Below are 15972 nucleotides of genomic sequence, written 5' to 3'. Positions count from 1 at the left end.
ATTATTTTTTAGAAAATAATCACTTTTTTTTAAATGAAGTTAGTAGGATTTGTTACTATGTATATTTTAAACAAACTAAAATACTTTAAGTGTGGTTGTTTCTGAGTTTCTATTGAAAAAGCATTTTCGTTAAGATAGCCTTTATAGAAAATCTAGAAAAATGCCTTTTTATGATATTTGTTGTATAAAAAATATTTTATAGCAATATGGGATACTCAGTCAACAGGTAAAAATTTATTTGTTGTATAAAAATTAATTTATAGTTCTGAAGTAACGCTGGAAAGTATAATTTATGTAACTATAATTTACTACAGTCTACAAAGAACCAATAATTTCTCTGCACAGTAGTTAGATTCTATAAATTTTTAAATGAGTTAATTTATGATATCTAGATGGTATTAATAAATTGTAGCTTATATTTATTATATATTACTCTTTTTTTTTTGGTTCTATAAATCCTTATACTTTTAATAATAATATTTGGTTATATTAAGTTTTTCTTTAATTCAGAAGATTTTTTAAAAATGGGTAATTCTAGAATGTTGATACATTTCTTGATAAATTTATAATAATAACTAATTTTACATAGTTTTCTTAATATATTGAATTAATTAAAAGTAACTTATAAATATATACTGGCGAGAATAAATTTAATAAATGTATTCTAATTTAAACGAAAATATATTAATAGATTAGACTAGGTTATTAAACTACATCAATTTATCGCAAATACTATATTAATAAATTTAAGTTAAATTATTTTATTGCAAATTAATGATTTAAGTGTGATTATAAAAACTGTTTCTAGATGATATGACAATCTCTAGAAAAAGAAATGGGAGTAGTAATTAGTAAGCACTAGCAGAGTAAAGAAAATCGGACTCTACTACTTCAATGGGAAAATTGGTTTGGTAAAATAATTATGATGATCATGCAATTATATTAATAAAAATTAGTCATATTGTTCAATTTTGATTTAAACTGTATCACTTATACAGCCCGATTTTCATTTAAAATTTAAAAGCATCAATGAAAGTGAGTTAATTTTTACTAAAATACTAATCAAATACATAATTATTACATTTTTATATTTCTTAGATATTGTATACTATCAAGTCACACATTTTATTTTTAATAAATAATTTAAATAAAAATATTTATCATATCTCCACATGAGTAAGTTGATCAATTTGTTCAGTGATACAATACAAATAACACTACTAGTAAGTAGTAAGAAATCCAAACAAAATAAAAGTGTAAGATTTATGCTTTAGTAATCTAAAGTTTTATAAACAATTTGTATGTTATATTAATCATCACGTATTTATATTAATTTTAAGAGTCAATAACAATTAAATATAAATTATGAATAATGAAATGATAATATAAAAGTTATAATTTTTTTTATCGAAATAAAATGGTTAGAAAATGGATTTGAATAGTGCATGAATGATAAATAAGTAGGTGAAGCAAGGGCATATGAGTAACTAGCACCAAACAAATTATTATATATAAACCTCATTCTGATGAGGAAAAAGATAAAACTTAGAAATTAGAAACAAAAACAATTTCTTCATTTTCAAAGTAAGAGATCGAAGAAGATGTGTGGTGGTGCTATTATCTCCGACTTCATCTCCGACGGCGGAGCTCCGGCGAGGTCCCGTATTCTCACCGCTGATTACCTCTGGCCGGATTTGAAGAAAAATGGTTCAGAGAAGAATAAGAGGAAGAAGAAGGTGCTAATCAATTTGGACGATGATTTCGAAGCTGATTTTAGGGATTTCAACGAAGATTCTGAAGTCGATGATGATGACGATGTTTTCATGATGGATTCGAAAAAGAAGCCCTCTGCTTTCAGATCCACCAAACCTTCCAATTCAATCTCTCATGGTAACTAACTCATCTTCACTGATTGAAATTTTCAACTTTTTTTTTTATTGTTATTGTGATTTTTTGTGACTTAAGTTAGTTTTATTTGTATACATGTCATATAGTGAATCGTATTTGTGGTTACTATTTTTCAAGTGAAAAACTTGTTATTTTTGTTTATAGGGTTGCTACATATAGTTTTCTGGTTCCTGATGGGGTTGATAAATGTAATTTCCATGGCCTTAAAATAAGAATGAGTCTAATATGTGATTTTGAAGTTAATAAATTAGTGATTTTTGGATATGGAGTTGATAAATTAGCGTCCTGTGGGACTTTAATTTTTGGATCTGTTAGAAAGGTGTTTGTTTTATGCAGATCTTGTGTTTTCTGGATTTTTTGGGTTGATAAAAGAGGAGCAGTTTCAATTTTGATTTTAATTTGGAGGTGGTGTTCTGTGTGTTTATTTACTATTGAGATGATTGGTGTAAGATTGATTTTAATTTCATTATGCAAGCTGTTCATGTCTCTTAGCAACACTAATACTCTTCTAAGCAACAAAGACAATACATGTGCATATTTAGGTTCTATTGAGATTCTTGCTGATTTCTTCCAAGCTTGTCTCAAATGGTTTTTGGAGATTTGGGAAAGTGGTTAATCTGTGTCATTGCATGTCTTTCTGCTATGATATTGTCTATTGTCAATAATTGCCATGACAATTGTATTGTTCTTTTATATTTAAGGATCTACCGCTGAAAAACCTGTGGTGTTTGAAGCACAAGAGCAAGCTGACAAGTGTGTGAAGAGGAAGAGAAAGAATCAGTATAGGGGAATTCGTCAGCGTCCTTGGGGAAAATGGGCAGCTGAGATCAGAGATCCGAGAAAGGGGGTTCGTGTCTGGCTCGGAACCTTCCGCACTGCTGAAGAAGCTGCAAGAGCATATGATGCTGAAGCGCGTAGGATCCGTGGAAGGAAAGCCAAGGTCAATTTCCCTGATGAAGCTCTAGATGCTTCCCCCAAACGTTCCAAGGCGAGTCCACAGGAAAAACTTACAAAGGAAAAGATGAACACTGTTCAGCCTAATGGCAATCTGAGCCAGAAGTTCAATGTTGTTGGTAGCAATCAGGACAACATCTATACTTCTATGGATCTGGTGGAACAGAAGCCACTGGTCAACCACTATGCTAACATGGGTTCATTCCTTAGAAGAGGACATGAGATCAATTCTCTTGCTTCATCTGATGATTTGACGCGTTATTTCAGTTCAGATCAGGGGAGTAATTCATTTGATTATTCAGATCTTCCTGAGATCTCATCTATGCTTTCTGCTCCTCTGGAAGGTGAATCTCATTTCGTGCAAAATGCCAATCAGCAGCAGAACACCCTGCATTCTAACTCTCGGGATGCTTCTGCAAGGTCATTGTCTGATGAGCTTGCGGAAATTGAATCCGAGTTGAACTTCTTCAAGATGCCATATCTTGAAGGGAGCTGGGATGATGCTTCATTGGAATCCCTGCTTGCTGGAGACACAACTCAGTATAGTGGAAACCTGATGAACCTTTGGAGCATTGATGACATTACAATGGGTGGTGGTGGAGTTCTCTGAGCAACTTCCCCCTTGTCCTAAGTGTATGTAAATAAAGCTACAAGATAGTTATTTCCAATCTCCTTCTGGATTATTATATTCTGTTTTTCGTTGAAATTATAATGTTAATGCTTGTCATTTGTGTTGGAGATTGAGTTATAAACAAAACAGACCACACTAAGTATGTATGTGAAGTTTATTCTCTTGTAGCCAAACTATATACTTATATGTGCCCCCTTTGCGGCTTTGCCTTGTTAAAAGACCTTAGTTTTTGGGATTTTGAATTTGTTGTTCATATGGGTGATTGTATATGATCTTGTTTGATTATGGTCATTCGATTATGGTATATTATTTTCCCTCTTGTAAGCTATAACATTTTTGTTTGGGCCACCGAAAATAATTTGATTTGAAAGGATTTGGGAATAATATTTGGATCATTTAAGAAAAATGATTTCCCCCCTAGTTTTCATTAATAATTAAAACTATGTTCCCTTATTTTCATTTTTTCCTTCAAACACTTGCACATTTCACTTTTTTGGATGCAAATCTTTGATCATTTTGTTTTGCCAATCATTGAGTGCGTGAATCAACTGAGACGAGTAGTCTTTACCGGATTGAGCAGAATTCAATGAGGAATATTTGTGGTTCTAAACCATAAATAAACTTAGCAAGCCATTAGTTATATCTTCTATGCACTGAAGCTGGGCTTGAATGGTGCACAACACTATTTATTGATTTATCTAACTGGAGATGGGTAAGATAAACCCTATATTGATGGAATATGATTAAGTCATTGCTTAAGGTTTAGACAACTTTCACTCTATGAACTAATTCTTTGATTGAGGTAGGTTTAGTTATCCTAATATGATATCAAAGCTTAGCCTTTCTAACGAATTAGTGGGCATATGTCCATTCCTGCAACTTTGTATGCATGTGTTAAAATAAGTCTCATATCAAAGGAATATGACCAAGTCATTGTTCAGAAGGCTTAAACAGCCATTATTTTATGAGTTAGCTTTTAAGGTTCAATTAAGTTTAAGTATTCTAATAAAGATTGATTACCTAAAAAGAAAAGAAAAAGTAGATACATCGAATATACACTTAAAAGAACCTTTTGTTTTGGAATGGCTGATTTAGCTTTTGGTAATAATTGATTATTATTTTGTTGTCAGTGTCACGTGGGACTGTGGGATTGGCATGGGACAATGGGATACCGACCAATACATATGTTTTATTTATGCATAAACTTTGAAACATTAAGTACAATCATTTTAGTTGTTTTCCCCCTTCATAAATACCCATTATAAAGTACAATCAAAGAATCAAGGGGCAACAAATAAATGAAGATGGTTGAGAACATTTGCTAGATAACTGAATTTTTAAGCTTGATATCATTGATTCAATCCTTATCATATTATGTATAGAAAAAAGTTTTAATAATTTTACACCTTAAAAAGATTAATTATCAACTAACATTTGAGGATGCACTCACTGTAAAGACGATAAACATCAAAGGATGTGATTGATTTTGATGGAATATTATCTCCAACCAATATACATGGTGGGTTTGGTCAAGTCCAAGTTAGGTAAAAAAAAATGAGTGTTCTTCTTTCAAAACTTTGAAGTATACAAAATTAGGTTTGATGGGGAGAGCTTGGTACATGAAAACTTAAAGGTGTTAGAGATTCCAAAATTCTTTTGAGGGTTGGGTAGACTGTGCCAAAAATGGGTAGACTGTGTCATGTTAATAAATTACCCTGTTGGGCTAAATATAATAATCGAGTAGTATAAAATTTCATTGGATAATCAAACATGTTAAAAGGTCAAAGGTTCAATTTATAATAGTAACAAATGTTGAAAAACAGTCATACACTCTCAAAAAATTACTTATTCGTAGGGTATGGAATACAGACGTTTATACCAACAAAAAAAAAAAGGCTTTATTAAATTTGATGGGAAACAATACATGTAAAAATTTCCTTCTGTCTTCGGGAACTCTATCAAACAACTTTTCTAACATGTACTTTTGAGTTTTGACTGACTCGTTTTCCATATTTTTTTTGTGATTACTGTGAGGCACACTTATGTTGAAAGCTTGGGGGCTGAATTATAATCCACTTTGAATTTTAATTTTCTACTATCGAATTTTATTGTAATAAGTAATATGTTACTTATTTACCGGTGTTGTAATGAACTTTAAAATATAAATAGTAATATGCACAATGACTTAAATATACTTTTATTCGTCTATGTATTTATCAATATTTAATTTGGTCTTTTATCTTTGTTTGTATTTGTTTGGTCCTTTATTTTTTTTTAATTTTAAATTTTGTCATTTCATTCGTCTTAATGTATTAATTTATGTGGAATATTTTGCAAATATTCTCCCTTGCTTCTTGGAATTAGCCATTTTTGCAACCTGAAAAGCTTTTAGAGCTCCAAAAACTAGTAAGATATGATGTCAGCAGATTCACGATATGATTGAATTAGGGTTTGAAGGTTTTTCAGGGAATATTCCAACAAGAAGTGATGTTATTATTATGATGGAATGATCAAATTGTATTTTTCTAATAAAGAACCTAAATAAATCGGAATAAAAAATGATCAAATTAAAAATTAGTAGGTGGATAAAGAACCAAAATTGTATTTAAGATATGTAACTTTTATCGAAAATCAAGCTAAGGCTTAGATTCGATTTTATGTTTGTTGAAATGCTCATCAATAATTCGTTCTTACATTATGCGTTGGACCACAAGGAGACACAATGGGTTGCTATGTGTTTGTTTTTTTATACAAAGTTAGTGAAACATAGAGACATCATAGAAAGGATGATTGCACCAAAGAGATACATAAATTCACACAAACGTTGGTTGTTTAAGGAAAGATCTCTTATTGGTGCAAAAAAAGGCCAACGTTTTATTTGGGAGATTGTTCTCACGAAGAAGATTTTGAAACTAAAGATGTGTACATGTATATTATTCTATCTTTGGGAGATAGTGATTTTTTATGTTAATTACTATTCTCACTTATATTCACCATATTACTTTATGGTTTACTCATTTTAAATTTAAGTTGGCTTTTGTATAAACAATGATATCATTTCACCATATAAGTAAGGAACTAATTCATTTTAGAATAAATGTAATCAAACATTTGATATTTAATCTAATATGATATTTAGGGACCATCTTGCCATGTTGGTAATAGGATACTATACTTGCCAACAACTAATACTTTTGAAATCTAAAATTAAGTTGCCATTCAAAATAATAATAACTAAAAAACAAAAAAAAAATTTAATAAAATTATAAAAAGAGATAAAATTGAAATTACAAAAATTGAAGGTTTTATCACATTGGTCAATTATGTCCTTACTACTCAGCCCAAACCTTACTTCGACCAATATAATTATTGCAAGAGCAAAACAAAAACAAAAATCAATAACAATATATATTAAAGTATCTATTCATACCATGAGATAAGTTAATCATCTAGTTACTAGAATCATGACACATATATGTTATTAAATCATTTTCTATAAAAACAGTTTTAAAAACTAAGAAAATAATACACATGTCATAATTTTAGTAGTTAAAAAAATAATTTATCTCCTTATATAATGAATTATTCTATTATCTTTTTTTATCTTTCCCTTGTAAGAACACATGAAGTAAAAAATAGACAAGGATCTACTATTCCAAATAATGTTCTAAATCAGGTCCCCGGACTAATGATATTGAAGCAAAAATATAAAAAATAATAAACATTAATTTTTTTTAATTAATATGAGAAAATGACCTCTTATCCGCTGATTTCAACCTAAAATATTAATCACTTCACCTTTATACTAATACGAAATATACACACTATTAAACAGACTAAAATTCAATTTTTATTACTTTGTTTTTTAGACATTTTCTAAATCTAATACTTCGGTAGAGTCCTAGTGCATGTGGTGATATTTTAAAGATAAATTAAAAGATCCTAATGATGGAACTGAAAATTATATCATCAAATATTAAAAAATTATAATTTATTTAAAAGTTTGGTATATTAGGTTAGTCATTTAGTCCATTTAAAGACTTATTATACTATAAAAACTTTTAAATAGACAAACAAATTCGTCATTAAATAAACTAACAAAAATTTATTTAAATAAGTATACATAATATCAGTTAAAATTATATTTTTATATTAAAATTTCATATATGATAATATTAATTATATTAAAATAATATAATATGTCAGAGTGTTGGGCTTAATTGACCTTTTATATCAATGACCTAAAGTTTAATGAGTTAAATAATTAAATAAAATTTTAAAAATCTAATACTGCCTTGTTTAAGGAAAAATCCGATTTGATTTATTATAGACTTCTGATAAGTGATCTAACCTTCCATTGTTAGTGGGAAGACTAGGAATAGATGTTGTTGTTACATGTATCTTGTTAGTTCACACTATAAGGTAAACATTTTGCAACATCTCACAGGAGAAACTTCACACCATATATGGCCTCAATTTTGTAAGTCAAAAGAAAATAACAACAAACAATGTGGAAAAAAATATACAAGGTTTTTTTTGTTCAAATTAGCTATCCAAATATGAAACTTTTTAATATAATGCGCTTGGAAAACAAGTCTATGGACCCAATTCATAAATATAGTGCAAGGTTGGAGATAATGAGGTTATTATACACAAGGCCAGGACTATTAAGAGTTTTAACTTTAGGACTCATGCCCTCACTCCAACCATTGTAAATCTTATCTTATAAATTATAAAAGTTTATTCTCCAATTATGTGTATGGAATTTGGACTCTTTTCAATGTAGACGAATGCACAAATTTTAAGAATAAGGAAGCAAGTATAAAGAATATAGTGGATGTTATCAAGCTTAAGTCATAAATCTAGATCAAAATAAGATATAAGTTTTCAACATGTCTTTGTTCCAATAGATCTCCACTTGTATATCATGTTTACAATGTTATTATAGGTAATTTTAAAGTAGAAAATGTGACTTGATGCTTTGGATAATTTATGTGAAGGTAGCATGACTTATAGATTGTGTTGAGTTTGTATAATTTCAGTATTACCAAAATATTTTTTTTTTGTTTTTTTGTTGAGGTAATCCTCTTAAAAAAATGTAAATGACATTTTGTCACATGCTCCTCGATCTAATGCTCAAATTAAAAACCTCATCTCATAACAGCCATATTTTTTTTCCATAAAATATATCATGGCACTTTGGAATATTTCCAAGGAAATGAAGTCAAACATCTAAGTAATTGATTATGCATTCTTACTCAATCAAAGTACGCCATGGACCTACTCACTAAAGTACACGTGGCATTTTGCTTAACTTTCACATTTTCATGATGACATGGGTGAATAATATGAAAAGAGATTAGTTGTGCACTTGTGTTAAATCATGTCTCTAATCATATGCATTACAAATAAAAATATATCATGTTAATTAAAAAACTTGAATATTTATTATTATTTTTTATTTTATTTTATTGTTATTGGTGTAAGACATGATTTAAAACATGATATTAGATTCCAAATCTTTGTTCCAATAATATATACTTCAAAAATATTGTTTATTTTTTGAATTTTATGAAAGTGGTTAGTAGAATATTTAATACTATAATATATTTTTGATCAACAATGAAATCTCTATTAACCAAGAGATAAATAAATTATAAGAATAAGTAATACTCTTATTCACACAATCCCTATAATTAATAAAGATATATACAATTTGAAGGGTATCTCACTCAATCAACAAAAGAATAAGAGAAAAAAGGAAAACGAGTATTGAAAAGACTCTAAGAAATCAGGAAAAAACAGATATAAATACAAATTATTCAAATATAAAAATAAATTAATTCAGTCTTATTTTGAACATAGCAGAATAGTCTTGCTGATATAAATCACTAAAGATTTTATCATGACTTTGGTGGTTATGAGTACAACTACTACAAGCCATATACAAGAAACTATGTTTGAAACTCCACAATTATATATTTAATATTGCAATTATCTACATAATATGAGAGTATGAATGTTATTATATTTCAGCATGACATGATGAAAAGCATATTCTAATGTGATCCAAGATTTGAAGTTAATCCTAGCAAATTAAGTTCACATTATAATTTATAAGCACGAGTTTCTAACTAATGACATCAATTGACAATTGAAGAGAAACTCAGATGAAAAGTCTAAAACTCCATTTGTGTTTCCTAGTTTTCTTTGTAAGCAATATCATACTTATTCCAAGTCTTGGCAATGGTGATTCTTGTCTACCAAGAAAACACACTGCATTATTTGTATTTGGAGATTCATTATTTGATGTAGGTAACAATAATTACATCAATACCACTACTGATAATCTAGCAAATTACCCACCTTATGGGGAAACCTTCTTCAAATACCCATCAGGTAGATTTTCTAATGGACGCTTGATTCCAGATTTCATTGGTAAGAATCTTGGTTTTATTAGTGTAATTGCAAGCAATTGAAATATACCTTTAGTGTATGTTTAGATGAATCATTTTAAGATATCATAGAAATTAAATTCTTAGGGAGTTTAATTGATGTGATTCAATTATCTTCATTTTCAAAAACAAAATACATTTCCTCATCAAAATTCTTAGAAAAAAGATGTATGTACCGATAGTGTATGAGTTTTTTACACTGACAATGCATAGATATTACACTCAAATTTTTAATCCAAAGTCCAAACACACACCACAGTCTTCTATACTAACAAACAATCTTTGAACTTGTTGCAGGTGAATATGCTAAGTTACCCTTAATCCAACCATATCTATTTCCTGGTTATAAACAATACACTGATGGCATCAATTTTGCATCAGGGGGTGCTGGTGCTTTAGTTGAAACCCATCAAGGAATTGTATGTATAATAAATTTTGATGATGCACTTTTTTCACTAAGTTGTTATCTTTTCTATGAATCTTATAAGTCTTGTTAGTATATTTAGTTTAGATATTTTTTGTTTGACAAATTTAAATGATATGGTATTTTGTTATTTTCAGGTGATAGATCTAAACACTCAATTAAGTTATTTCAAGATTGTAAGCAATACACTTAAGCAGAAACTAGGAGAAGCAGAAGCAAAAACTCTTCTGGCAAAAGCTGTTTACTTATTTAACATTGGAGGGAATGATTATTCAGTCTTTATGGCAGAAAATTCAAGTGTCTCTACTTCATATACTCCTAAGAAATATGTGGACATGGTAGTTGGAAACCTCACAAGTGTGATCAAAGTATGTAAAAGTTACTATCTATGCATTCATATATCTAAGTTCTTTACTTTTCTATAATCAATTTTATACATTTCTAATAATTTTTTTATATTCTACTTTGCAACGACATAAGGGAATATACAAAATAGGTGGGAGAAAATTTGGGTTTCTTAACCAACCACCTTTTGGTTGTCTTCTATATTTCAAGTCACTTGCAAATGGAACTGAAGATTCTTGTTTGGAAGAAGCATCATCATCACTATCCAAACTACATAATAGTGTGCTTTCTGTGGAAACACAGAAGTTAGAGAAAAAACTCAAAGGATTTAAATATTCATATTTTGTTTACTTTGACATATCTTTTCAAGTACTAAACCACCCTTCAAAATATGGTAAGTATACTAATATACTATGCATAATTTTAGTGAAGGGAAATTCTAATGAATTTAAGTACTATGTATTGTTATGTAAAATCTTTTATATTAACATCCACTTATATTTTAACATGCCTACGTTTATTTGAATGATAGAAGAGAAATAAAAATAGATAATATTTATGCACATGTAAAGATTTATACACGGTCAGTATATAATTTATCATTCATTGATATTTCTTTTTTTGAATAGTCAATAATGATTGAAAATAAATGATGGATAATAGACTGATAGTGTATAAAACTTTTAGACTCTGAACGCATACATCTTTTTCTCATAAAAATAAATGTTGAATAGTTAAAATATCATTGGATTTTTTTGTAAAACCCCTTTAGCAATTAAACTCAATTCTAATTCTCATTTTTTTACTTGATTTTTTGTGAAGGGTTTAAAGAAAGTGATGTTGCATGCTGTGGTAGTGGCCCTAATAGGGAATATTACAGTTGTGGAGGTAAAAGAGCAGTGAAAGATTATGAATTGTGTGAGAATCCTAGTGAATATGTGTTCTTTGATTCTGTTCATCCTACTGAAAGAGTTTATCAGCTTTTTTCCCAGCTTTTGTGGAGTGGAAATCAAAGTATTACAGGTCCACACAATCTGAAAACACTATTTGAAGAATAATTCAATCATGTTCAGATAAATACAATTGTTAATTTGTACTCAAAAGCAAAAATAAATGTAATGCTGATTGTCATAATTGTGTTATGATGATAGATTAATGAAAGAATGATTTTCATAACCATGATATCAATCCCTCCTCACTATGCTCCCTTTTTCATCATAGATAGTTTCTATATTATTATTCCCTATAGTCTCATTTTGATGTTTTAGTTTTGAATATTTTATATAGGATATAGGATAATTTTCAATGTTCTATATACATCAATTAATTTAGTTACTAATCAATAAGATATTACTCTAATAAAGCCCTACTGGATCTCAAAAAGATAAAAAAATAAATAAAATCAATGAAACTCGTTAATAATACTATTAAAGCTGTATCTAATTGTTGATAAATTTAATAATATTAACTATTTTCCTTAATTCATGTTAAACCACTCAAAATGTTCTTATAAAAACATTGTTAAAAAATTGTCTAGCGTAGGTAAAATGCATGTTGACCAAAATTTAGTAATATTAATAATAATATTGCAATGCTTCCACCACTGCCTACAATACCTCCTACTGTAATTCCACTTTTTCCGATTATTTCAATAAAGATCACTACATAGAATTATTTGGCTTGGAAGTAGATTGTGGAATAAGTTCTTCCTATAAATCAGCTTTATTGTTTTGTTCATACCTCATGTTCCCTCTTGTATATAATTTACTCACTGACATTCATTAATAAAACTAAGTCTTTTATTTTCACCAAAATTGTTTGATTAAATGAAGACATTTTGGTATGAATTCATTTATTATTCACATAATTTTGAAAATTGTCTTATAAATAAGACTAAAATAAAAACCTCAACATAATCTTATAAAACACAAATTGAGAGGGTATGTTACTTGATTAATATCGCACATGATATTCGATTAGTCATTGGCTATGAACTTAGTAAGAGATTGAATGCAATTCTAACTTCTCCCAAATAATTTGAAGTCGTTATTATTAATCAGGGGTGAGCGGGACCCTATTCGCTCACTCGGCTTGATCCGATTATGATCGGGGCCAAATAGGGTTGTGTCTCATCGAGTTTAGGGCCAAGTTCAGGTATAAAATTTAGACTCAGTCAATATTTAGGACGGGGTAAGAGATAAGCATGACTCAGCCTGGACTCGTCCCATGTTACTCGCTCATCATGTTTGTATGTGTCTCTATTCAATTAGGCACAAAATAATGACATCTCTTTGGTCGAAAATATCATTGATTCTCTAATTTTTTTCATATTATATATGTATATATATATATATATATGATTAACAAAAACATACACATATTATTTCATATGTCAAATTACATATCCAAAATACTAAATAATATTAATAAGACTTTATCTAAAAAAGTTATGCATTATATGTAATTGGGTCTATATTCGGGTTCATAGGCTAACCTAGTGACGTTTAGAGTCGAGTTAGCTTCGTGTCTAGGGTCGAGTCCGAGTTCATAAAAATGGCTAGATCAACATTTAATGTCTGGTAAGAGACAAGTCTTACCCGATCCATACTCACCCCTAGTGATTATATATTTTGTGGTTTAAAACATAGAAAGCTATTTTTTATACCCAATTTGGAAAATATGGTATTTAAACCAATATTCTCAACCTAAGAATTGATTATGGTTGGTGGAATGTATTAGTATACGGTCCATATCAAAAACTTAGCATCACTAAGTGCATGAATTTTATTATACTCTTTATTTGATTAAAAATTAACTACTAAAAAAAATTATTTTTTATTAATGTGTCTCATAAGAATTTATCTTACTTTTATATATTTCTTGGTGTAATAAGTAATCAAGACTATGTAGTTTTATGTTGAAATATGATTAATGAGTTAATTTAAATTAAAGAATTTACTTTAGTTGATGGAAAGAGGAATTGGTAGCACAAGAGGATGCATTCTTCCTACTTAGATAAATAGAAGAGACAATATTAATGACCACAATAGTTTCTCAGCTCAAGGCAGAAAGTAAGATGCAATATGAAACGTAATCAAACTATTAAATTCCCAAATAAAATTATTTAAAACAATGATTTATTTTTGTTGAAAAATTTATTTTAAATAAAAATTAATAGCAAAAATACCTCATCAATTTGACTTCCCATCTCAATAAATATATGATGAGACAATCCTTAAGGATGAAGTATTATCAATAATTAGTAAATTAATATAGTCGTAAACAAATATATAGAGCATTGCGTTGCTTTATTCAAATTATAAACTACACATCATTAAAAAATAATAAAAACAAATAAGTGGAAAACTTTTCAAAGTAATATGATGAGAATATTTTATAATTAACCTATGCTGTCAAAGGAAATGATCCTACGTACACCACGCAGTTGGTTAAGACTAGATATCCACATAATCTAAGTCATCTTGCCAGCTTCCTAACTTTTATTCCCAGCAATCTTAGTATCTCTTCAATATATCACATCCAAAGTGATCATTTCATATATCTTTAATTAAATCATACATATTATAATGATGGTTATTTTAAAAAGTATTATAATATTATAACTTTATCATTTTAAAATTTTACAAACTTTAATTTCTCGTATAAGATCCTTAAAAAAATTAGCATATACATGTATTTAAGATTTGAGTTTTTAGATTTAACTAATTAAATTCTCAAAAGATTAAAAATATTTGATAGAATACACTTAAAGAAAAATTAGTTACTACAAATCCTATTTACTAATTATATATATTATTTTATAAGTAAAGGTATTCAAGCACATAAGTGTCCTGGATAAAGTAAGAAATTTTCCATAAAAAAATTAATTAGTTTCAAATAATTTTCTTAACGTATATATCTTAGCTATTTGGAATATAATTACACCCCTGATTTTCTTCTAAATCTGATAGTATAGAATCGTACCTATACAATTTAGGTAAATAAGTATGTTAGAAATTTTTGGTCTGTAATGTTCAGATGCTTTAGGGTTATTATTATAATTAGTCAAATTAAATATATATAATTCAAATAAGGTAAATGATTATGTACATAATTGTTATGGAGATTATTTATACATATCAAATGTCATATTTCTATTTTTATAATACACAAAATTAAAAATAAGAAAAGTGTACATAATCATGATTGTTAGTGAAAGAGTATCAGTTCAAAGAAACGTCACTCTTTATGAAAGAGCTTGAACTTTTTATAAGGGATTATAGTCCTCAATTACAAACATACAAACATTCAATTAGATGGAGAATTAAGGCTAAGGATAATCTACATTTGAAATATTAATATTTTATTAAGAACTTCATTATATTTCCTTCCAGAAAATTCTATTGATCTTTCATGTATGTTTTGGCTCTTTATTCATTCTTAATGATTTGACAGGAGTAATTTTGATTATATGATAATAGTATACATTCTATAATATACAATATAGTCTAATCTAATTATAAAATGCTTGAAAAGATAAAAGAAAAGTTGTCTAGGACAACAAGTACACCTCTAACTATAAAATAAAAGAAGCGTTTAAAATTTTATGTGTAAAAGAAAAATGGTGAAATGTAGAAGAAATTGAATATGTAAATCCACATTCAATAGATTTATACATCAATGAAAAACCACCAAATATATCACTAATCTCTTCTCTTCTATCTAATTAATGAAAACATTTTGGATTTGATGATAGAAAAATAAGGAAATTTTGTTAAGATTTCAGGTATTAAAACGTTAAACTACCACATATAGTTTAGCAAGAAAATCATTAGAAGAAACCTCGACCAAAGTTTTATCTACATTAAGTGATGGAGACTGCTTCATTTGAACAATATTACTTCATCAAATCACGAGAAGAGGTGGCATTTGAATTTTACTATCTTAGCCAACTTCTTAAAAACTAATAAGGAAGAAGTGAGACTACACATAAATTGAGATAATTTCCTTTCCCACAACGTAAAGGTCGGTAAAAATAGGATATTCTATTTTCATGCAAGCTATTATTTTCAAGTGGATTTGTTTCTTCTTTATGTTGTTTATGAGTCACTTGAAGCCTAATAATGCAAAATACTAATATATGATTATAAATACATATATTTACTCAGGATAATTGCAGCATAACATATGATTATTAATATATACTTACTTATAGCTATTGTGGCCTAATATATGATTATTAACATTTACTTACC

General features: G+C 28.3%; 2 protein-coding genes across 2 annotated transcripts; both read left to right on the top strand.

Moving 5' to 3' along the window:
• On the top strand, positions 1531-3784 carry LOC109332872 (ethylene-responsive transcription factor RAP2-12-like). Its single transcript, XM_019567998.1, has 2 exons — positions 1531-1890; positions 2610-3784. The coding sequence occupies exons 1-2, from the start codon at positions 1602-1604 to the stop codon at positions 3470-3472; spliced, it is 1152 nt and encodes a 383-aa protein (XP_019423543.1). The 5' UTR covers positions 1531-1601; the 3' UTR covers positions 3473-3784.
• LOC109332879 (GDSL esterase/lipase 5-like) lies at positions 9623-11889 on the top strand. The gene is made up of 5 exons (XM_019568009.1): positions 9623-9931; positions 10246-10367; positions 10510-10740; positions 10853-11111; positions 11540-11889. Exons 1-5 carry the CDS (start codon positions 9664-9666, stop codon positions 11773-11775), a joined length of 1116 nt encoding a protein of 371 aa, XP_019423554.1. The 5' UTR covers positions 9623-9663; the 3' UTR covers positions 11776-11889.

The sequence above is a fragment of the Lupinus angustifolius genome, chromosome LG02 (genome assembly GCF_001865875.1).
Source record: "Lupinus angustifolius cultivar Tanjil chromosome LG02, LupAngTanjil_v1.0, whole genome shotgun sequence".
Lineage (NCBI taxonomy): Eukaryota > Viridiplantae > Streptophyta > Magnoliopsida > Fabales > Fabaceae > Lupinus > Lupinus angustifolius.
Note: the sequence above shows the minus strand (reverse complement) of the source record. Positions and strands in the feature narration are given on the sequence as shown.

Excerpts from the sequence above, each read along its gene's own strand:
- LOC109332872 (XM_019567998.1), top strand. The coding sequence starts at position 1,602 with ATGTGTGGTGGTGCTATTATCTCCGACTTCATCTCCGACGGCGGAGCT. Across the intron at positions 1,891-2,609 it reads TTCCAATTCAATCTCTCATG|GATCTACCGCTGAAAAACCT; the intron begins GTAACTAACTCA and ends TTTATATTTAAG.
- LOC109332879 (XM_019568009.1), top strand. The coding sequence starts at position 9,664 with ATGAAAAGTCTAAAACTCCATTTGTGTTTCCTAGTTTTCTTTGTAAGC. Across the intron at positions 9,932-10,245 it reads CTTGATTCCAGATTTCATTG|GTGAATATGCTAAGTTACCC; the intron begins GTAAGAATCTTG and ends AACTTGTTGCAG. Across the intron at positions 10,368-10,509 it reads TTGAAACCCATCAAGGAATT|GTGATAGATCTAAACACTCA; the intron begins GTATGTATAATA and ends TGTTATTTTCAG.